Here is a 25,968-nt window from a genome sequence, read left to right on the forward strand (position 1 = left end):
CTTATCAAAATTGGCATAAAAACTTCGCTACCATTTCTTTTCCTTAATTTTGTTATTATGTTAAACTAATTTATTTTAATTATCAATTAGTTAAATTTTTTACTAGTTAAAAACTGGAAAGTGAAAAGGATAGGAAAGTGAATAAAACAAATAGATTTAACTTTAATGTCACCACTAATCAAATAGATTTGTACTAATATTCTAACAAAAAAATAAATAATAAATAAATAAATAATAGATTAATAACATATATTAATATATAGTGTTTATAAAAACACCAATTTACTAAATCTGGTTTAACAAAAAAGAAATTAACAAAATGGCCATAAATAAAAATTTCGCTATCATTTCATTCACTAAATTTGGCTATTATTTGAAACTATTTTTTTTTAATTATCAATTAGTAACATTTTTACTTACAAAAAAAAGTCGAAATATACCGAAGACAAGAGAAAATTGAAACATAAAAAACATAAACTGATTAAATATTTTTGTACTAACATTTTAATAGCAAAATAAATTATAAATTAATAATAAAATAATAACGTAAATCAAGACACAGTGTTTAGAAAAACACCAGTTTTCAAAATCTCTAATAATAGAAAATCAAAATCTGTAAGATTGAAATAGCTTTAATTTTTTGATATCACAACAGATCGAAATTGTAACAGGAAAATAAGTAATAAATAATAAATAATAAAATTAATAATAACAATATTAATATACACTAGAAAAATAATAGCTTTGAAAATCTCGATTGGCGAATAAAAAAACTTCTTCATAAAAAAAGTCCGAGCGTTCCAAACTTTTCTCGACAGCGTCCCGACGTAATTATTCCGCGGTTGATTTAAATTATCACTCGGTTAATTCGAGTGGTTCGTATGTTCGTATAGGTTGCCTTTCCAATCATTGGACTCTACTTTTTTTGCTACACGGCTTCCGAGAATTTTCCTGCTGCAATCCGATCGGGTGACTGTTTTTTTTTTAACGGCGACTAAAATGTCACAATATTCTATTGATTACCGTTAACGATATACCGAGCGATGAGCTTGAAAATCCGATATCTATATCGTGAAATTATGAATTTGAAATCTCGGTGATCAAATTTTTAGCTGCAGTTTAAAACAGATTTTTAATGAACTGATAAATAATTGCTGTATCATTAAAATTCCGTGTTCAAATGAAGTCAGCATATTTTCGGAAAACTGTTGGCAACTTTTAAATGGATACAATTATGGGTAAATTAAATCCCTATTTAACGTTTAGTTTTTATGTGGTTATCTAGGCTGATATTGAAAAATGTTTGACATCTATGAGAACTAGCGCAGTTCTTATAATTAATGACAGAACACAATTAAGACCACTAATTCAGGTCAGTTTCGTATCGTATTAACCGATACTTTTTTGTTTTATTCAATTAAAAAATCTTAATTTTTACGAAGAGCTGGGGGCAAAAAAACACTGGACTTGAAAAATCATATTCTTAAAATTGGGTTCGGTATATCGAATATTAGGAACATATGTAAAAGAACGCGCAAGTAATTTGTTTGTCAGTTCCCGCGCATTCTTCATTCTTCCCCTCTTGTATTCTGCAATAAAATGTTGTTATAGTTAATACAATTTCAATTGGTGGTAGTGTTCTTTGTAGGAGTGTATAGCAAAATTATCTTCTCTCTATTTAACTGATTCCTAATATCAGATATATGGAATCCTAATATGGGATATGCAATATTACGAAACCAAAACTTGTTTTAGAATCCTTTTGGGAGAAGAAAAAAATCGACTCAAGGATTTATACATAAATTAAGAGACTGAAATTTACTGAATCCTATTAATTATGACAAAAAAATTGGTCTTACTTAATGGTAATATGACGAAACTAAGGTAGGTGTCTTAAAATTTTGACAGCACACAATTTCAATCACAGCAAACGATTTTGACTATTATCTCGATTGATGGGGACTAAAATATAGCTAAGAGGACTTGTTTATTGATTGCATATGATTTTGTGATTCTATGATTTGAAAATAATGATATTGGTAAAATGTCGTCCTGTTAAACATTAGTTCTAGAAATACATTCTATTTTTCATGAAATATGTAGAGGGCGCCACTTGCACTCTATACTTTCAAATTGTTACACAGTTATGACCGTGGTGATGGATTTCTTGAAAGTCACTGTATATATATTGCAAGCTCGATCGGTTTGGGAGAACGGTCGCGCTTTTTTTTATTTTAATCGTCGCTACCAAGTCGATCTGCTCAAGGTTTCTCGACGTTCGCCATTGCATCAAGAATTACCCAATTCCTTTTTCAAACTATACTAATTAAATTTGCTTCATATTCTGCATACGAGAGTCTCGAAACCAGACAAATAATACTGTTGGAATATCAGGTCCATGTAAGTCGATATTATCAGCGATGCGCTGTTGCCGCGTTTTCGAAAAAGTACAATCTTTAACATTCTGAGTACTTTCTTTTAAGTAATTGATTTCCTTTTTTTTTCAATCCTGTGAAATTGGGAAAATCTCCGAAACTACACTAAGAAATCTATAAAGCTCGAGCAAAATGACAGACATCTAGGCATAATGAACGAATAAAATGACACGTTACCGTGTCACCTGGTCGCCTTGTGTTTCTAAAACTGAATCATAACTTCAGCTTCATCTAAATAACTACAAAAAGAACAAATTTTAGTTTTAATGAGGTTAGCCAAGCTGATATTAAAAGATGTTCTTCTATAAAATTAGTGCTACTTTATCTTACAATCTATTCACTCTTATAACGAATCACCTGACACACATACAAAATAAATACATTCGATGTTCCACATTTCTTGATTCTTGGAGAATGTCCAATGCGATTCCACTTACAAAAATTTTGAGCCACCACATATCACATTGACATATCTTGTTGAAGAACTTTTGAAATCTTTTGGAACTGTCCTTTCGATTATTAAAATAACTAATGACTTCTTTTGTCAAATCGATCGAAATAAAGTATCTTGCCCGAGTACAGCAAAGCTTTTGACACTGTTCATACTGATTTTATTTGTCAAAAGTGTTTTTTTTTTGGTTTTCGAGATAGGTCTACTAAATTAATCAACTTACTTTGACAGAGGATACTAATCTACGATTGACAAAACATGTCAATGCTGCTATTGATTGCTTAAAAAACTCTATGCAAATTGTGTAATAATGGTTTCCCACCTTAAATTATCTCTAGTGACAGACTCCAGAATGCTTATTGCTACACATGGTCTTACAATAATAGCAAATATCACAGGATCAGTCTCGTTATAAGCAAAGAGAAACGTTTGAAACTTACATCATTGAGATACCTTCACTTAAAAACGTTAGACTACTGTAAGGATTTTTTAAAATAGAAGTAAAAATGCCTTTGAGTTAGTTTTTTATTCAGTCAGTCAAGTACATCTCCCACAATGTATAAATAAAGATTTTTGCTTTAAAAAAGTTAACCAAATGAATAAAAACTAATTTTCTGAAAAATATTAAAGCATTTAAAATTCTAAAGAAGGTATCATAATACTAAAATCGATATCCTCGTTTCACCAACGTTGCAAATGTTCGAGGCAGGATATTTAACATCGACCATTTCTTTCTCTAATATATTAAAGAAAATCGTCACGCTTTCGTTGTTAAAATCTTTTAATCGTGCAATCGAGGTTCCTGTTGGACGGCGAATGGATAAATTAGAATTACTTGATCAGTACTTGATAAGCAATTAACTTAATGTCGCGTCTGCTCAAACCAACCAGTTTCGGGGAAAGCTTTTTGCTTTTGCGATAAAGCCATACAAAAAGTACGGCTTTTAATATGGACCGCTGGTTCATATTGGAAACTGATAGGTGGTCCATAAGAACTAAAAATTTTTTCGTTAAGTCGTTAAAAAAAAACAATGCAATCATGTGCTTAAATATTTAATAACCTATTTACTAACTAAATCCTTTGTATAAATTATACAATAGAGTGAAGATAAGACCATATATTTTGTTGAATGATTTTTTATTATAATGTATTGATTATTGATTATTATCGATGAGTTTTTTTCACTTTATTTAAAAGCGCCCTTTGGGTAACGTTTCTTGCTTTTTTGATAATAAAGATACAATAATTTTAGGTAAATAAAGAATCTAAAATAAGTGAAAATAAAAAAGCCAAATCTTTTCTGCCGCTATTTATTCGGGTATGCGATTAAAAAGCGTTCTTTACACAGGCCACAGATACTTCCGGTTACACCCTGGCCTACATATTCACATTATTGGGGATGCACGCCGACGTACAGGTACGTACTTTGTCGCACACATCGCTTATACAGTGCGGCCCATTTGAATTGGAAAAAAATCCCTATTAAAATGGGAATTTTTACCGGTACCGATTTAAACGCACCGCAATGTACTTATACAAGGCGTCCCGCAATTTTCCGATATTTTAACCGCCTCTTTCGCTCCCAAAACAGAGATAAGTTCTAAAAAAGTTTAAATTAATTTACAGGCTATATTTTTACAGGAACATGTAAAAACAATGTTATTTTTAGTATATATTTAAACGGTTCAATTCCAGTAAAATAGGCACAATCAATGCACAATCGGATACTTTTTTATCATAATTTTTTTCTCGCTTATTTTCTGCATTAATTATTTCCTTTAGGTTGAACACAATTTTTTTAATTCCATTCTCAAATTCTATCTCAAATTTCATGCATAGTTCACGTAAGAAAGCCTTACTTTTTTTTGAGAAAAAGAATACAAAACAGAAATTACATTTTTAAATGAACAGGTAATGAACTAGTGTCAATAAAGTTCTAATATTGTTACAATTATATTCCTGCCAGTAAAGAAAATCTCAGAGGATTGAAATTTTAATTTTTCTTGGTTATCGAGACAAAATGAGAAGTCAAAAAAAAGTTTTTAATTTTTTTAATGCAAAATATCCAAAAAGACCCCTTACAAGATCTATACTATAAAATGAACAGAACATTTATTAAAACAGGCATGTCAAAGAAATTGTACTAAGTGCTGAAAATGTCCATCATTAACTTCTTTCATTTTCATTCGCCTTATTTCATATCAAAAATTGAATTATATCTTCTAAATTTTGTGTTTTTCACTTATACACTTTTAATTTGAAATATTCCCAGAGGAAAAAATGCTGTGGTAATGTAATCTTCTATGGATGATAGTTGTCTTTTCTTAATACACGCAAAGCTGTTTGAACCTATTTTAGAAGATGTAGGATGAGGATTATCCTCAACTTCTAATAAGATGTCTTCTGCTTTCATTTGATTTTGAATCAATGTAGATGCCCTATTTCTATAACTTTTCTCTCAGTTTTACTGACTTCTTCTTGAGTTCTCGTTTTGTCTTTATATCCAATAAAAATAAAAAATTACTAGTAGTAGCGATTTATTCATTTTAAAATTAAATTTCTGTTTTGTATTTTTGTGCTCCTGTATATTTTCTGTTCACTACAAAAAATGCGCAAGAAAAAATTATCATTGACGTATGCTACCATATTTTAGCCGTTCCCGATATAAATAATGATACGAAATAATCTACAGGAAAATGTTCACAAGGACGATCGAAGGAACTTTTTTGAGATACCGTTTTAATATTTATTTAATGCTTTCGCCATAAACTAACTCATTAATTCAATACTGACAAGTTCTTAAATGGAAGTGTACTTGCCAGGCAATGAAATATCTTCGATAGTTCACATAAACACAAGAACACTGCATATTTTTATGACCGACCTGACAACACTGTAAAACGAGAGGTTTATCCTTTATCGGTATAATTTTCGAATGAAGCAACGAATACATTATTCCGTAAACTTTATCATGAACCTAACATCCTCGATTTTTAAGAACCAAATATTTCGGGACGCCCCGTATACGAAACAAAAGCACCTCGCGTCACAGAGCTCCGATCTAACGTGAAACGACAGTAAGCGCGACCTTACCTTCCTCTCCATCACTTCGTTTGACGTTTATAACTCTTGTAGATTGAGAAAAAGTCTTTTGGCGACTGGTCAACATGCTTATAGACTAGAAGTTAGACTGGAGTTTTCTGCTTTATATAAATCGAACCCGACGCACTGTGGAACGATCCTGCGTAAAGCATTGATTCTGTCAAACCCAAAGCTCTAAAATAATACTGAATATATAATATATAAATGAACATTAAAAAAAAATACATCATCCGATAAACTATAATTTTTAAGGGGAGACTATTGAGATACTCGTGTTAAGAATTAGATAGATCTTTATTTTTCAATCACCGTATTATTCCTTCAATAAGCGATTTAATTTTTGCCGATACCAATTACAAAGTTAAATTAAAATTTTATATATATATATATATATATATATATATATATATATATATATATATATATATATATATATATATATATATATATATATATATATATATATATATATATATATATATATATATATATATATATATATATATATATATATATATATATATATATATATATATATATATATATATATATATATATATATATATATATATATATATATATATTCTCACGTATTGATTCACGGATGGAAAAATATGATGACACTATATTCCGGGATATCATCCGTTCGCTCGTTGAACTCCGACTGGAATCCTGCATCCGACTGGAATCCTGCAAATCCTGCATCCGACTGGAATCCTGCAGACGTTTCGCCAAAATCTCACTTGGCATCTTCAATGCTCGCGCTCCGCGACTCCGCGAGTGTTCGAAGTGTTTTCGGAGCGCGAGCATTGAAGATGCCAAGTGAGATTTTGGCGAAACGTCTGCAGGATTCCAGTCGGATGCAGGATTTGCAGGATTCCAGTCGGATGCAGGATTCCAGTCGGAGTTCAACGAGCGAACGGATGATATCCCGGAATATAGTGTCATCATATATATATATATATATATATATATATATATATATATATATATATATATATATATATATATATATATATATATATATATATATATATATATATATATGTATATATATATATATATATATATATATATATATATATATATATATATATATATATATATATATATATATATATATATATATATATATATATATATATATATATATATATATATATATATATATATTGTCCGCATATTGAATGTGGGTATAAATGACCAACATTTTTTGAATTAGATTCTGATTTTCTGAGAATATCAGAATATCACTCCTAGAATTACGGTGCTAAGAAAACGAACCCCATTAATTCATATGCAGGGCGGTTTAGAACTGATCGGATAAAAGTGTTGAGAGTAACTTTATTTTAAAAGGTTACCAAGGATATTAAAAGGATGCGAATGATCTAATTAAAACTATTAAAATAAAATTTGATATGTAATTGAATCATTGATACCCGAGTTAATTTAAAAATATTAAAATTGCTGCCAGGATTTCGGGTTGAATCTTTTTCATTTTTGTTTTTAAAGAGGTTACTAATGGAAGCTATTAGGTTTTGTGTTTACAGTTTACATTTTTAAACATGTATAGTCAATCCATTATAGTTGTCAATATAAATTTATAGGCCATTACTAAAATATGTTTAATAACTTTTTAAATTCAATTATGTTCTTGATAGTTGCTGGTATTCTATTATATAATTTAATGCAGATGAAGTTAGAGTTTGTTTACACCATGACAGATACCGCACAGATGGTTTTGTTAAAGCTGAAATTCATTACTTCTTTAATATTGTGCAGTGATAGATGAATTTGGAAGGGACAGTTAGTATTTGCATTTTTTTAACACTCAATCTGTGTAAAGACTCTTCCTCCGAAATATAAAACAAAAAAACAGGCTGAATTAAAGTCAACTTAATTGTTATGCATTTTTTGTATTCATTTGCTCTAAAAAAAAATACTTTTTAAGATAAGTGTCAAATTAAATCGATATTTTCTTAAAAGGTGGCAGCTAGGGGCAGTCGATTTTTTTTAGATTTTCATAGTAGACGTCTTTCGCTATGAGATTTCATAAACACTTTTGAGGCAGAAATTAAACAAAAACATAAAGGGCATGTTTTTATTTTGTTTTTTATGGAACAGCCGTTTTTGTATATAAAATAAACTTGAGTTAAATTTATGAACCATATAATTAATGATCTTAACCTAATTGGCCTAATTAAAAACTCCTATATAATCAATTTGATAAATTTAAATCTAATAACAATTTTTTAAGTTCTCAGTCTCACCGTGTATAATATTTATACAAACAAAAATTTGAAAAATAATTAGCGAAATGAAGCAACCATTTTCAATTTTTTTTTTTCACTTTAACTTTAGTTTTCTGCATAACACAGAGTCGTTCCACTGTGCGCTGGTGTTACGCGTCAATCTTCGACGTACGTCGCGACAATCAGCTATCAAAAAAATTCCAAATGAAATCTTTCGTTTAGGAAAGGGTTTATAAGGAAGTAATGTGCACCGTAGGTCGCGACAGGCCCATCTATTACGAGGACCTGCCCAATCTGAAGTACACGGAGCGGGCCATCCTCGAATCCATGAGGATATTGCCGGTCACACCGTTCATAGGTCGCCTGTGTACGGGCGACATCGACCTCGGTGAGTCCTTTTAATAGTTTTTCAAAGAAACATCTACGGGCCACCGTAATATCGATTGAAACTGGAAAGATTATTCTGCACAGTGACTTTTTTGTTACGTTGTAGAAACCGTAACCCATCTGCTTATAAAATTCTTCATAAATCTAGTTCTACTTCCAGAAAGAATTCTCATACCCGTATAGAAATAGACCAAATCAATAAGACTTTTCGGTCTCTAGATCTTGAACTTGTTTCTATCTTGTCCCCATTTTGGTTTATCTTCTACCCAGAACCATACAACGCGACTTTAAATCTGCCATTAAAGCTTTGTTTCTATTGGAATCCGCGAAAAAATCTGTTACACTAATGCGTTACACTGATGATATATGTATGTGACGAATTATTTAAAAAAAAACCCAAAATAAAACAGCAAATAAAAGAAAATTTTAGGTGCACCCAATCCTGAGAGAACGGCCTACTTTAGGAAAATCGGAGATTGTACCGAAGTGGCTTTTACTTGATGAAAATCCACTTAAAATAGTTAAATAAGAACAAACGTTGTTCAGATTTTCACATAAATATATTTAAATGACAGCTGTTTCGGCAACACCGTGCCTTTATCAAATGCGAATATCAAACGGTACCGATGTTTATAAATACAAAACAGTAATTACTTAATGTGAGATTTAACAAGGGGGATCCATTCAAATCCAGTTGGTCATTAAGTAATACATTCGAACCTCTCATCTTATTAATCTCCATAGCTTCTAATAAATTTAATTTTCTACTTTTTGAAACAGTATGTAAAATATCGAAATTGTCGTCAAAATTGTGTTTCTCTATTGTTTTTAAATGATCGTCGATGTTCGTTGATACGTTATTTGAAAGATCTACCTGTTTGTCCAATATAAATCTTAGAACATGATCCGCAATTTAATCTATAGACTCCAGAATTCTGGGATCTATCTGATGATCTGAAACTTTATTTAATAAAGTTTCAGATCATCTCTCGAAATGTGGCCTCAAAATTGCTTTTAAAACTAATAACACCCTAGGAAAATTTGTTAAAAACAATAAATCTAAATCTAATAGATCCCAGAATTCTGGAGTCTATAGATTAAATTGCGGATCATATTCTAAGATTTATATTGGACAAACAGGGTAGATCTTTCAAAAAACGTATCAACGAACATCGACGATCATTTAAAAACAATAAATAGTTCAGATTCTAATTACGCTATACATTTAAATTTAGAAAAACACAATTTTGATGACAATTTCGATATTTTACACACTGTTTCAAAAAGTAGAAAATTAAATTTACTAGAAGCTATGGAGATTAATAAAATGAGAAGTTCGAAGGTATTACTTAATGACCAACTGGATTTGAATGGATCCCCCTTGTTAAATCTCAATTTAATACGTCACATTAAGTAATTGCTACCTGTTTTGTATTCATAAACATCGGTACCGTTTGATATTCACATTTGATAAAGGCACGGTGTTGCCGAAACAACTGTCATTTAAATATATTTATGTGAAAATCTGAACAACGTTTGTTCTTATTTAACTATTGAAAATCGGAGACCTTAATAATCACTCAGTTGAGAAGTGACTAATTATTTTGTCCACAGCTAACTACATTCAACCATCTACTGGCACGCGTTTCAGTGGGCATAACTTTCAAAATACGAGATTTAGAGATTGTATGTATTCTGAAGAAGTTGTCGATATTTTTAGGCAAGAAAAATTTCATTTCGTTTATACTTGTTTATTTAAATTAAATCACACAAGTGAGTCGTAAAAGTAAAAGTTTTAAAAATTTAAATTTAATTGTTAAGCAGAACTTGAATGTTGTGCTGCAGCAGATTATTTTTATCATTATTTGAAGTTTTGCCAGAATGGACAGTTCTGTCATGGACTATGGGGATAAAATCTTAAGGATATATCTCCGTTTTACAAACTGTTCTCACATAAAAACATACACTACAAGCTAAGAAATATCGACAATCTTTCTTCAGTCTCTAACCCTTGTATTTTCAGAGTTGATACCCAATGAAATTCTCAGTAGATGATTGAATACAGATATGACCATTCTAAAATAATTAAAAAACTTGTGTTCTTCACTTCTCAACTGAATGATTAATACCCGTGTTGCCCTAAATGATAAAATGAAGCAGCAAGAATCTTTAAAAAATCAAATTTTAAAACCCAATAAATGAAAGGCTATGGTACTCGTGAACACAACTGACTATTAGGGAAAAATCCTAGATGTTCTCGCAGACGAATTTTATCGTCAACGTAAAACAAGCTCCTACGTCATCTATGGGACGCTAGCTTAAATCTGACCTTTGAGCAAATCGGTCACCCCTCAGGACTCTAAAATCTGCTATTAAAGTTTTGTTCCTATTAGAAACCTTGAAAAAATCTGTTATCACTGACTGATTCACAAACCAGGATTACCCTTTAGACATATTGTTGGCACCATTGGTTCTACAATTGTCTAGCAAAATATCTAGCTTCTATATTAAAACCCTTTGTAGACAAAACTGATAGTTCACTTTATTGAACAAGGAAAAACCATTTATATCAGTTATTCTGGTTAGTTTCGACGTAGTCCCTTTTTACTAAAGTTCCTATTCCTGAAACTCTCAACATTATTTCAGATATATTAAGATGCGAGAATCTGGAATTAAAACTTCTCATCCTAATTGAACAATGTTTGTCTGGAACATATTTTTTTTCTTTACAGAGCCGTAAAACTATCTCAGCCCGAATCACGGGACCCAGAATTAAAACTCCTGCCTTTTTTCTCAAATAATTTTCACATTACTAAACTGTCTTTTACAAAATACACTTTCATCCCGTTTGCTTCTTGTATTATTAACTGTTTTAGCACGTACTAATCCAAAAAACAACATTTCATATGTCGAATCGATCCTAAACAAAGTGCCATCTCAAACGGCTAATGAAATTTGATTTGAAAACGCAAAAATCCTTAACAACTTAATACTTCCAAAATCTAATATTCCAAGGCCTCAAAGCAGGTAAATTCAAAGTTACGGTAGTCACGAACGCAACTATCAGAAAACGCAGAAAACGGTAAATACAAAGTTGTAAGGATTCTTAAGCTGCACAATTTAAAATTATTTTCGTGTATACAGGGTGGCTTTCAAATTTTATTTTGAATTCCTTTTAAAATTGTCCAACGATTTTATTGATAATGATTCATACCTAAACCTAATAATTTTTTAATTTTAATTTTTGCAAAAAATACTAGTTTTCTCACTTGCCAAAAAATGATTGATCACATCACATTTGATATGATCTTTATTCGAAGATGACGTAAAAAATATATTAGATGCCTAAAGATGTTCCAAATAAACGAATATATTTGGATTATTTTAAATTAAAAAATCTCGATTTTCTTAAATAGCCCGCCACATATTATTATTTTCTCTGATTTTTTTATTCGTCAGGTGTTTTTGAGCTACTCTGTTTTCTTTAAAATAATCTTAAATTGTGCCAACTAATAATTTCTACAACTTTATATTTACCATTTTCTCATAACTTTTGAAACCAATGGGAGAATCAACTTTACTCTATCGTGAACTTATCCTGTACAATTCCAAAAGTAACCCCACATGTCTACAATGGTTCTTCTTTATTACGTCTTACGGTAGAAGTTCATAAATCAAGACGATGGTTGAAGTGTCAGAATTCCTTTCGGAAAACACTTCATTCCAAATAAAGTTAATTCTCTGTTTATAGCAGTCAATACTGCGCCCCTTCCAAATCTTCGAGATTCCTTCTGCGACGGCTGTTGACTGATCGATCTTGCTAAGGTTTCGCCAATCATCCTGTTGGTTTCTTCAGAGCTTAACTGATACTAGTTCAGTTTGAGCAGGAGATTTCTAAATGAGCTTTTCCAAGCAAGATGTCTACCATTAACGTGAAAATCAGATCTGACTCTAGGACCTGTAATTTACATATACCTTTGTTAAACATTGTATTTTGTATAAAAGAGGTATATCTGAACGCAAAAATGCAAGAAAGTTTTCTCGGAAAAGTACCATTTCCTTTCCTTACACTTTAGTTTTCTTGACATGTGGAGGCAGTCTATAATCTAGACGGATTAATTTTCTTCAATTTTCGCTCGGTTTTGGTTAGTACCAGATTATTAATGGTGGTGCGAAACCGCCGCAAAGGCGGTCGACAGCGGAGTCAGTGTATTTCTTTTCAGATTTGGTTAGTTAGTTGTCTCGCATTTCCGGGAAAAAATTCTTTTATTCTTTTATAATATTGAATCAAAAAATGTTATGTATCGGATTTAAAGTAAAAGATTTAAAGATTTAAAAATATGTTCTTGTTGTTTTTTTGTATTATTTGTAGCTTGCGTGCATTTGTAAGCATTGCGACAAGGCGGTTTGTGACTTCGAGGAAGTTTTTTAAATTCCATGATCTACAGATACAGATTCAAAAATGTTTTGCCTCTAAACTAATTATTATTTGTTTCCGAAGCAAAATGGTATGTAATAACTCAGCTCTTGTACTAATCGCGTGTTCTTTGTCGCAGGGTGTCCCTTCAACACATCCCGAATAATATGCTTCTAATTTTTGTACGATTTGTCCCGAATGATCAAATAGTATTACAGTAGCCTTGTGGTGGTTTCTTTGAAAAATATGTACCTCTCGTAAATTTGTAATGTGGCCGAAAAGTAGGTTGAGCCTTGCGCTCAAAATTTCTCACTATTGCAGGCACGAAGATCGTGCCGGAAGGTTCGAACGTGTTTATAAGCGTGATCGACTTGCATCGCGATCCAAAACATTGGCCGGACCCGTTGAAATATGATCCCGATCGTTTTTTACCGGAGGAGACGGCCAAAAGGGAACCGTACGCTTACATACCGTTCTCCGGGGGATGCAGGAACTGCATAGGTAAGTTCAAAGGTTTTTTTAAGGCATAGTTAAAGGTGTCATAAAAAATGGTCGATGAAGGCGCATTTCAGAGTGATATAAAACAGGGTTCTCAAATTCTTCTTTTCGTTCCTTTGAATTCGTCCCAAACCATTAAATTTTTGAGCCAAAAGGTTCTTCTCATTCTGTCCTTGATATTTCCTTTCATGATATTTTGTGACGTCGCATATTTACGTCCTCTGATTACGTGACCAAACTATTCTTAGTTTTTTTCCTGTTTCTGAATTCTTTGTCCCAGTTCTAGGTTTGAAACTCTATCAGTCATGTCCATAGTTGCCCTTTTACACCAGCGATAAAAAAAAAGTCACTCATGGATTTTTTTAAAAAAAGCTTATCATCGAATCGTCGATCTAGTAGGTGGTAAATTATCCATTTTACTCTATTTGGTTATCTGAATTTTAAATTAAATCGGCATATCCTAGGTTGGTTTTTATGATTTTGTCCCAAAACAGAAAATGTCTGTTATAAACAACGTCCAATCAATTTTTATTTGTAACTAACGAAACGAGTAACAATTAGCAATATCGAGAAAACCTGAAAATTAATAACGGGTATTCTCTCCTCTTGCGTGTATGAAAAAGCATGTTTTCAATTAAATTACGAATTACGTTCTGGTCAATGTTGTTCCATTCGTGCATTAGCAACTCTATCAGTTCTTGGGCACTTCTTGGAGCTGGCTGGTGTCTGTCTACGAATACGTAGTCCCATCTCATCCCATGTTCGATGGGATTCGTGTCTGGATTGAGTACTCTCCAATCAAACCGCCCAATTCCCACTTGATAATTCTGAGCAACTCTGTCCGTGTTTCCGAATTGATTCCCGCCCAAACCATAACTGAACTACCACCATGTGGAAATTTTTCATCAATACAACGTGGGGCATATCTTTCACCGGGTCTATTCCATACTTTCGGATATGAGGTGAGGTAAAAACTAGATTCATCGGAAAACAGCACCTTGACCATTCATAATCATTCCAGTCTAAGTGATTTCGGGCAAGAGTTAATTTTACTATTCGATGCCGTCGGTGCATCTTCCGACAAGGCAATCCATTAGCAGGAAGCCTTCTTCTAACAGTCCATTCGCTAACATTAACTTACATTTCTAGTTTCTCGAAGTTGATTTCGAAGCCAAACAGCAGAAGCTCGGCTATTCCGCCATCTTGGGTACACTTGACAGGATCCTGGTCTTCTAGTGATCAAGCCACTTTCGTCGTAACGTTAGTATACATTTTGTACAGCCCATAGACTCTTACCAAAAATTCTTGCAGTTTCCTGCTTTTCTCGACTTTCTTGTAATAATCCTACAATTCTAGCCATAGCAATAGCAATAACAATCTTAGCTCTAAAATACACCAAGCAATCATAAATTTTACGGAGATTAATGAACAATAAACTGGAAAGTACTCACCGCACGAATTTTTAATTAGGTTGAAAGATAACAAAGATATCCCTCCGCATTTGCCAGGAAGCATAGACCAACGATTCGGTGATAAACTTTTTTTTCCAAATTGTTTGTAATTTTTAAAAATGATTTTATGAGATCTCCAATGTTTCAAGTAGTCGTCCATGTTCCTAAGTAGTCGTGTTTTCTTATTCTTTTGCATCATTGTATTGTCTATGGTAAGGATTCCATTAACATTTGCCTCACTTGTGATAATCGTGTATTTAGTTTTCTATAAATTCATGTTTCATCAAATCGTATAGTTTGGTTTTTTTTTCAGTCCTTAAAGTACAACGGAAGACTCGTAAAAAGTTATCCATTACCAAGAAAATGACTGACAGTAATAAATCAACCAATCAATCGGGTAGCTTTCTCAATAGTAGAGAGTTTTATAACAAGATTTTTGTCCTTTGACAGTATCTCCGTTCTTTTTATCCACTCTTATTAAATAAAATGCAGCGATTGGAACCATAGACAACGTAACATAACCTATTCCTAAAGACAGTTCGGATATAAATGTAGACAAGCTTATATTGCCAACTATAATTATTTGGTTGATTTTCAGTAAAAACTTGGAGAGTTGATAGTTACCATTTGCCGATGTGCTTGTGACAAACTTTTCGGATGAAGGTAGAATAAAAAAACGAAGTAGACAGGGAAAAGCATTTAACAAATGTTGTCCGCGAGTTCAGTCACACGGAGTAAAAAAGTTCTTTAATAACTTGAAATTTCATCATCAGTGCTTCGAATTTTTCACAAAAAAGGTGTTTTAGAAATATGATATGTTTTAGAATTATGGATTATGGAGACTTCCGTAGATACATAGATACGTCAAACTGTCCCTTAACATTCACACTCGAACGCTACAATCAACTTTTCGGTACTGCTCGATAGACGAAGCATGAAATTATACAGGGTGTTCCAATAGTGCGTCAAAGATGTATATATCTTTTACTATTTGTTTAAAAAAAATGTTAAATACAAAAGTTATAGATAACACTAAAAGAAAACAATTAAATATTATTTTCAAATATACAGAGAAATTGATAAATATGTGGGAAACACCCTCTATATTATTTATAAAAAAAGCAAAATATTAATGTTGCAATTTTAATATTATCAACAGCGTCAAAAACCTATTTAAATTGCTTTTCCAAAGTCTCGGATTTAATTAATTGATTCCGCATTACATTTTGTATTAACATGTAACGAATGAAACTCTTCACTGGAACCTTCGGTACTGTACTAACACACAATAACGCGTTTTACCACAAACCGAAACTCAATTTTACGTACTTGACGCGCGTTTCGCCAACCAAGTTGGCATCTTCAGGAGAAGATTAAAACTGTTTTAATTTAATTTTAATAAATAAATTAATAAATTATTGAGATGGGCACATATTTTTTTCTCAAGACATACGGCGGGACACGTACGACAACTCTTCCGCAAAATGTTAATATATTAAAAAGTGGTACCTTTGACATTTCCACTCTTCAATTGCTCTAACTGAACTTGAATGGTCATATTTTTTGCATATTAAAAAAACCCCGCCGCTCTATTATCCTTGAGAAGAACCAAATTCCTACTATCTCGTATAAGTTTGTGCATCTCAAATTAATTAGGATCAACTCTAGCTCGAAATGTGAATAATTTCTTAAAGTTTGTTACATTTTGCACCAGTCAGCCACAGCTCATCGTCAGAAAACGTTTAACGGATTTTCAGGTAAACCGTATGCGCTAATGCTTATGAAAACGGCTGTGGCAAACGTAGTCAGGAATTACGAGATTTTCTCGAAATACCGGTCGGTGTCCGAGCTCCGGTTGACGTCCTGTATAACGATGAAGACCGTCGACCCGATCGATTGTCGGTTCAAGTGGAGAGCGCAGGAGTAAAAGTCTTCCTCTTTTTTAACGTTTTGAATTGGAATCCTACTAGCTTAATACAACTAACCAAAACTAGAACCCTCCTTTAGTGTCTCGTAGCTAAAATAAACGTTAAAGCGATGAACGTCTTTCATTACCCAGCCTAAAAACTGCACGTTACGAATTGGTCAGACGACCATGGGCCAGTGGCCAGTGACCCGACGGACATTGTCGTCAACAATGAAACACAGAGAGCGGACTGTCAAAAAAGCGGATTTCTCTTGGTGCGTTTCCATCGCTTACTTAGATTGCATGCAAATGTAACCTGTTATTTAAAAACAAAGAAATCTGCTTTCAATTTAATAAATTTATTTAAGCATAAAACATAACAATAACAATTTTAACAATTGACAATTTTTGGCAATTTAAATTTTTGATGGTTTAAGTGTTCATCATTGGTAAACTTGTTTATGAGTAGAGATATAAAGTCGGTTAAATTAGCACACTAATAGCATTTTTTCCGTTGATTACGATGGGGAAAACAGAAAAACAATTAAATGTAGGGTTTAGTTTCTAAATGGAACATCCTGTATATTTTTTACTTTAAGATTCGTGAGTCATCAACAGAACAAAAAAGGTAATATTTGCTATATTAGTCTAAATGTGAAAATAACCGAATTATCAGCACATTTCTCTTTTAGACTAATGGTTACGAAATAAAACTTTTTTCCTTTTATTGTTTTATTCGAGCCTAAGAAACACTAATAATAAAACCAATTTCCACGTCTCCATTTGTTATATAATTTTTTTGACTCCTTCTTCTAGCAAAAACGGTTTCATAATTCCGAAAGATTCGATAAAGCTGCAGAAAAAATCGTTCATAGAAGGCTGTGCAAAAAAATGATGGCCCTGTCAAATAGAAAAATTAGTCTTAATGTGTAAATTATTAGTATTGTTAAACTAATTGTTTCAATTATTTAAATTAATGTTACTGTATCACTTATGCAAAAAACGTCTGTAAGGGCGAGAGAACGATACATTGTTGGTCCATAGTTTTACGAGGGCACGCCGACCGGTGAGTGGTACAACTTACAGAAATTGGATGGTTTTCTAAATAAGCTTGACCTCATTTCTAAAAAAATTCCGCTCCAGCTCATAACTTCCGAAGCACAAATTAATTTTTGCCAGCAATTTTCAACAATGAATGGATTGCTACAAATGGATTTACTCCTTGGCCTCCTAGGTCAGCAGATATAACCCCACTTGATTTTTACTTGTGGGGTTATTTAAAGGAAGAATATTTTAAAAAAGATACCAACACGTTGACGTTTTAAAGGCTGCAAGTAGAGAAAAAATAAATCAGATATATTGTACGCGACTCGCACAATAAAGAAACGTGCTAACGTAAACGTAAAGTAAAAATGTATTGAAGTACGAGATGTTGTTTTAGAACACCTCTTAAAATAACTTTAATAGTTGGTCATAAATTCATAAATAATGCAACGACTCATAACCCTCTAGTCTAAAAGAGAAATGTGCTAATAATTCGGTTATTTTCAATTTTAAGCTAATATTGGATATGACCTTTTTTCTTCTATTGGTGATTTACGAACGTCGGAGTAAAACGTATGCTTGGTGTTCTATTTAAAAAGAGTACATTTCCTCATTCTCCACTCGATGGTTTTTCTATTTTCGTCATCGTAATCAGTGCAAAACATACTACTAGTTTGCCAATTTTACCGACTTTGTATCTCTACTCATAACAAAGTTATCAATGATGAACACTTAATTTAGATCAGTCTATATAAGTATTATATATATATATATATATATATATATATATATATATATATATATATATATATATATATATATATATATATATATATATATATATATATATATATATATATATATATTCGAAGTGTTTTCGGAGCGCGAGCATTGAAGATGCCAAGTGAGATTTTGGCGAAACGTCTGCTGGATTCCAGTCGGAGTTCAACAAGTCAGTATGATTTTCATATTATGCAAATGTGCTTTGTTTATATTAGATATTCAAGACACGACAACCGTTTCCAGTTCTAGTCTGAAAATAAATTCCTAAAAATTATTGGAAGGAGAATAGGAAGCAAAGAGAAACAAATGTATTAGGTTACATAGAACTAACGCCGTCATCATCTTGAAAATACGTAGAACAAACAGTAGGGATACCAAAATCGACTGCCTAAAGAATTAAAAAAAACAGTTTTACAAAACTCGAGCAGGAAGAATCCAGAAGTTTTGTAAAAAGTATAACAGTAGCCTATGGAGGTTTCTTTAAAAATTAAAACACAAATACCATCCATAAAAATTTAAGAGTGTTCAACATTTACAACAACTACGAACCAACCACCATTTAATTTTTGAAAGGGCCCAACAAGGACGCTTTGGTGTCGGGAGAACGAATAGCCTACCGAATTTATGAAGGAGGTCTTACAACAGGTAGGTACCTAGACATCCTTGAGGAGATCATTCCAGAATGACTCGAATATATTTCCGTAGTATATTATAATTTACCTTCAGCTTCTCTGAAAAACGGACACGGACACAACGCACCTGTAAGATGGCTTCCACGATCTCCGGATCTTTCAGTTTTACATTTCTTTTTATGGGGATATATGCAAAATATATAAATATAAAACATGATATGAGTCTATAGCAGCACCTTGACGAGCAATTAATTTGACTTCCGAAATCATTCTTTTAAATGCCATTAAAAAAATAGAAAAATGTGCGAATTTGTACAACGGTTTTACGTATAAAGTTATTTTAATATTCTTTAGATATAATGTTATTTCGTATTAATTCATGTAATAATGTACTATAATAAGTTCATAACGTGTATTTGTAATTATATATATATATATATATATATATATATATATATATATATATATATATATATATATATATATATATATATATATATGTTCAAAAAATTGACCGTTATAAGAAAAATATGTTCCAAACAAGCATTTTTCAATTAAGATCACGGATTTTCATATATCTGAAATAAAGTTGAGAGTTTCAGGAATAGTGACTTTAATAAAGAGGGATTCTACGTCAAAACTAATCAGAATATCATGTGGATCTAATGTAATGCTTTTCAATTGTTCAACGAAATGAAAGTACGAAACAGTTTTCCCAGTAAAGTGTTTTTCTTGAACAAACGTCCTGACCAGCTACTAATAAACGTATATTAGAAAAGAAAAAGTAATTCGAAAACATCTTACAATGCGCTTTTCATTCCCAACCTTAAAACTAAGCTGAGTACATGAAACATCTTTTTATGGTAACAAAACTTCCTCTTTTTCTTAAACTCAAGGGGATTTTAGCGCATTCTTAACACCCCTCCATTCGCTAAAACCCTTTAAGTTTACAGCCTCTCTAAATTTTAAAAATATTAGTTTTGATAAATCCTTTCACTTGATTACGCGGTTCTATATAAAGAATTTCTTAACATTTAACGTATACGGAAATAACCTAAACAAATTTCTAAAAAAAGTGAAGAATGATTATAATACCGAGATTATTAATAATAATTAAACGACATAAAAAAAAGTGTTCTCAGTTATTTCTGAAGCTACAAATGTAAACAAAAATGAAACTGAGACAGTACAAACACTATCAGAAAACAATGAATAGTTTAGAAATGTTAAGGACATGTCTAATTACTGCAATGACTATTTTAGTAATATCTATCTAATCTATGATAAAAAGTATGCGAGAAATTCGTCTCAATGATTTTAGTTCCTATAACTGATGCTGACTGAAAAATAGATATCTGCGTTAAAAGTCGGGCATCAAGAATTTATAATATATAAGAATATTCATCAACATATTTTATCTCCATTAAAGCTAATATTTACAGATCTAGTGACAAGTCTAAAATTAACAATTTTTAGACTTGGCGAAGGCATTTGACACAGTTAACGATGAAGAATTGTTGACAACCTTAATCGGTGTGGGGTTCGGGAGATTTTAGTCGCTACCTATCAGATAGAAAGCAGAATTTTAGAGTAAATGGTATCCTGAAAGGGAGTCCCACAATGTTATGAACGAAACGTAGCTTAAGATTGTTTGAGTAATAAGGTAACAGGCAAACAAACAAGAACTTATCAATGGACAAACTTGATTTTACAAACGCAGTCAGAAGCTCTAGCAATTGAGCTGATTGAAGGCCAAGTAAGATCGATGTGTGAACACAGGAGTGTTCAAGAATCGATGGACAAAATTTCTTCCTACCAGTGAAAGAATCAAGCCAAAAGTGAATAAGAAACAGTGGACAAATCAAAATAATGATTCAGTCAGTAAACCTAAAGAAAAAATTGTTAAAAATGCGGAATGAGAAGGCATGACCCAAATTAGTGTCCTACCAAAGACTGGGAGTGCTTCAACTGCAAAGCGAAAGGACCGAACCAAAGTCAAAGCTGGTGAGGTAACACTACAGATCGAAGGCAGTCCCAGTTGTGAAGTGAAGCTTTCAGATCTGAACATTTTTAATATCGATTATGATTTCGGAGACCTCACTGGAGATGGTGTTAAGACTATAGGTGAAACTGACGTGTTTGTCAAATATAATAATTTAGTAGTAATTTTAGAAAGTCGACTTAAATTCACTTCATTGCTTGGCCGAAATTGACTAGATGTTAGGTCCTCAGTTGCGTCACAAAGCATACAGTTTATCTCACAAATAAAAATAGGGTCATTAAACGCAATCTGTTAAAAAAATCTACTAATATCAATGTCTTATCAAATCAGTATGAAAACGCTAAAGCAAAACCAATCAGTAATTTAAAAAAAAGGTCCCATTATGTCAAAGCATGTCAAACAAAAAGTGAGTCAAAATCTTTAGTTTCAGATTTCAATATAAATAAATTAGTTTCTACAATCAAAAATGATTTTAAAAAAATACGGAGTCATGTATTAAGAAAGTCAAGGTCGAATTGAAATTCATCATTGCGCTTTGCCTTTATCAAGGAACATTGGTTTTTCAGTCACTAATTAAAAAGAAGGGTACCAACAACTCGAAATAAGTGAAGTCTCAAGAACTGTTAGTAATAAACAATCTTCTTGGTCCTTTTGCTTTTACAAGATTGACTTACAAATTGGTGCTGCACCAGGAATATTCAAAACTATGATATCCTATGGGGATCAAAAAATACAAAATGCTATTTAGACGACATTCTGTTCCTTGAATGTACTTTGCATGAAGGTTATCATTGTGAATCGTCTTGGACAATATAACATTAAAGTAAATAAAAAAAAAGTTTGTTTTTCAATTTTAGTGTAGAATTTTTATGGCACAAAATTGATGGCTGTGGCACCCATCCAACTGAAGAAAAAATAGCATCTGTCGTGCTTGTTAGGCCTCTAAGAAACCGAGTTAAAATCTTACTTTGGACTTCTAAACTACTATATTAAATTTACGCCCATGGCGTCATCAAAGTTAAAACCTGCGATCTCTGCAATAATGATGTGGATTGGACTGATGAATTTGAACAGATTTTTGAACTCAGCAAGAATCTTTTGACTGCGGAAAGCGTGTTAACACACTATAATTCACAACTTCGAATCTATGGCACACATTATGGTGTAGGAGCTGTACTAAGTCATATCATAAATAATGTGGAACGCCCAGTAATGTTTGCTTTAAGTACTTAATCTCCAACAGAACATAAATACAACAGCTTAGAGGGCGAAGAAAATTTCACAAGTATTTGTATGAAATGCCATTACAGTCAAATTTTGCAAAAAAGAAAAATATACCCACTACTGCTGTGTCTAGAATCACTCGATGGAAAATTACTCTATCGGGTTATCAGTATGATATTATATATAAGAACAGATTTGCTTTAAGTAACTAACGCTGATGATTTATCGCGTTTACCTCACAAACTAGAATTCAGAACTTCATTTATTCTTTCAATTTAATAAATGAAAGCTCTAGTATGTTAAAAGACTTTATTTTATCAGGCTGGCCAAGCGAGGTATATGATGACAAATTGAAGCCATATTTTAAACACTGAAATGAATTATCCGTAGATAATAAGTGCATGTTGATTGGTAATAGGGTAGTGATACTTCAATGTTTAAGACAAGGCATTCTTAAACTCTTTAAATGTTAATTAGGTCTTACTGCTGGTGACCACATAATTCCAATTTATTTCATCATGTCCAAAATATCAAAATTTTACCAGCACAAACCCTCGTTTGCCCTGGCCACGAGCACCCCATAATTTCTACTGAATTTTTATAGATTTTTTACATGCACATAATCAATCATTTTTTATCAAAAATCTAAATGATTAGAAGTTAAATTGATGGCCAAAAGTACTATAGCTTCGGAAACTGTTGCTAAATTACAAGAAATTTTTTCAACATTTGGTTTACCAGTAGAGTTAGTATCAGTTAGTATCTACTCCCGCCTGTAAAATAATTAATTACACACCGATCTAGCGTACGTGAAGCGTCAATTTTCCACGTCAGTTTCGTTTGCCATGGATCCGAGCCATTTCAGATATTTCCGGGATTTTACCCCACGGGTTTGGGAGAAATCGGATGTTTTCGGAGATATTTCCCACGCTTTGAATGTTGACGATTGTCAATTCTGACGGTCATGGCAGTGAATGTATTCTTGTTGTTTTGCGAAAGTATACCCAAAAACTAACGGTCGTAGAAAAAGTATAGGATGCAATACGTTCGGTAAACTTTTTAACTCGTGAATCAAATGCCGTTTACCGCACATGTTGCATGATATACTATTTTGTCAATCTAATGGTATTACTCCAATTAAGCCACCACCAGGAACACCCTCCCTACAACGGCTTTGCTGAAAGACTCGTCCAGTTAGTTAAAAAAGATCTGAAAAAATAGCTAATTTCTGTAAAGACGGGGAATGCCACAGCAAAATAGTTATTTTTAAAAATATCAAGTGTTCTTTTTTTTTCATAACGAAATACACTTACGACATCTACAGGCATGTCACCTACTGAAATCTTATTAAAAATTAGGCTAAGAACTTGATTCGATCTACTGAAACCTTGCGGGTACAGTAAAAATAGCAAAGCGTGTTCTATTGGGGTTCCGCGGGTAGAAAAGTTATTTAAACTTAACAAATCGGTATATATTAAAAATAAGAAAAACAAGCAATGGCAAAAATTAAAAGTTGTTAAAATGCTAAGTTTTGCTACTTATCTAGTGCAAGTTGGAACGAATATAAAGTTTATGCATGCAGATTTTCTAAGATCAGATTCAAGTACTATACGAGACAATGCTGATAACACGAACCTGCAAACTGATATTACTTTAACAGTATGGTTCGTGATAACAAAACATCTAATTTCTGAGAATAATTTTTTTAGTCCTAAGCGAACTAATAAGGCTCCTCTATCAGCCGTAGAATCGGAATCTCCTCAAAGTATAGTTTTAAACAAACCCACACTCGTCTACTAAGTTAGATGTCAGCGACAGTTTAAACCTTATTTAAAGCGAAGCTCCAAAAGCCTCCCGTTTAGGCAGAATTATCAAGCAATTAAGAAATTTAATCTTCAAAATTTTCCATGAAGAGGAAATGTTATGTATGGAACGTAGCTTAAGATTACGGAACTCACAGGGGACTGTGCTTGGTCCAGTTTATATCAATGAAATAATGTCATTAATTCCAGGGGTTAGAATCATGATACCGTTCTCTTTCTTCATGGTGACACTTGGCATGGGAAACTATCACTTAAACATAGTGGTTGAATGAACATCATCCTCAAATACTGAAAAAGCTCACTATATTGCGTTTTCGTTAAGTAGGGCAACTAGACTAGAATAAGACTTTATATAAACAGATAGGACTAATGACATAATTCAAGAATGTGATGAAATCCAATAATTGTCGATCTCCGTTGTCTTCTAAGTAATTGAAGAGTTTAAAAAATGTTGTTATAGGATTTTTTCCGAAAAATCCTATAAGAACAGGATTCCAGTCGGAGTTCAACAAGCGAACGGATGAACTTATTATAGTACATTATTACATGAATTTATATATATATATATATATATATATATATATATATATATATATATATATATATATATATTTTATAGGATGATTCGACCGGCAACCCAGGTCTTTCTCAAAAACTGCAAAACAAAGGACAAAAAAAGCGTCTAACACAGAATATCTTAAACAGTAGACATATACGAATTTAAAAATTACAAATATTATAAAAATAAATGACATATATTAGTCATACTCACAAATTTATTATTTTTTTTTTAAATGTCTATTATTAGCGCTGTTTGTGAAAAAGTACCACAACATACATCATTGCCAAAAACAATAACGTTCTTGCCTTGGCGTACGAATCACAAATAGAAGTGGAAAATAAACATTCATTGTATCTGATGTCTTTTTTTTTTTTTACCTCTTTGTTTTTATTTATTTATTTTTTTAGAGTGTACGTTTGTGTTAAGTTTAAGATCTACTGATACGCAGTGAAGCATCTGAGCATTAAAATGGTCTACTTTAACAATTCGAAATAGATTTCACTCAGGTGTTTTATGTCGGTTTTCGCGTTTATGGCGTTTTTATTCCTTTGAATATGTATCATCTCAATTATTTCCCTTTTTTGTGTGTTTGGTTCGGTAGCAAGTATTTTTGTGTCATCGAAGTTAAAGGTATGTGTTTTCTCCGTTATATGGCTGCTGATGGCTGTTTTATTTTTTTTGTCGTACTTATGACCATTGATGCGGTTCTTCAACAGTTGGCTAGTCTGTCCAATGTACACTTGGTCACAGTCGTTGCATGGTATTTGATATACAATGTGACTTTTTTTATCTTTGGGTATTGGTGTTTTTAGTTTACTGAAATTCCTATTTAACAAATTTTGACCCTTGTGGCAGATTGTTACAGAGCTTCCCTTAAACACATTCGAGATTTTTTCCGATAAATTTGGTATGTATGGCAACGAACAATATTCTCGTTTTGATGGTTGTGTGTTTTCCTTAACAGAAATCTTGTTGTAGAATTTATGTATCCTTCTTTT

At 32.1% G+C, this 25,968-nt stretch overlaps 1 protein-coding gene across 3 annotated transcripts in view; it reads left to right on the forward strand.

Moving 5' to 3' along the window:
- Window positions 1–17,036, forward strand: part of LOC132705946 (cytochrome P450 4C1-like) — a 38,391-nt gene extending 21,355 nt beyond the window's left edge. For all 3 annotated transcript variants that reach the window (XM_060676929.1, XM_060676928.1, XM_060676930.1), the window contains 4 exons: window positions 4,236–4,304; window positions 8,464–8,629; window positions 13,367–13,546; window positions 16,752–17,036. In XM_060676929.1, coding sequence (XP_060532912.1) covers window positions 4,236–4,304; window positions 8,464–8,629; window positions 13,367–13,546; window positions 16,752–16,921 — 585 coding nt within the window. In that variant the 3' untranslated portion in view covers window positions 16,922–17,036. The remainder of the gene's footprint in view (window positions 1–4,235; window positions 4,305–8,463; window positions 8,630–13,366; window positions 13,547–16,751) is intronic.
- Window positions 17,037–25,968: the final 8,932 nt, after the last annotated feature.

Source organism: Cylas formicarius, unplaced genomic scaffold (assembly GCF_029955315.1).
Source record: "Cylas formicarius isolate icCylForm1 unplaced genomic scaffold, icCylForm1.1 PGA_scaffold_8__14_contigs__length_24414737, whole genome shotgun sequence".
Lineage (NCBI taxonomy): Eukaryota > Metazoa > Arthropoda > Insecta > Coleoptera > Brentidae > Cylas > Cylas formicarius.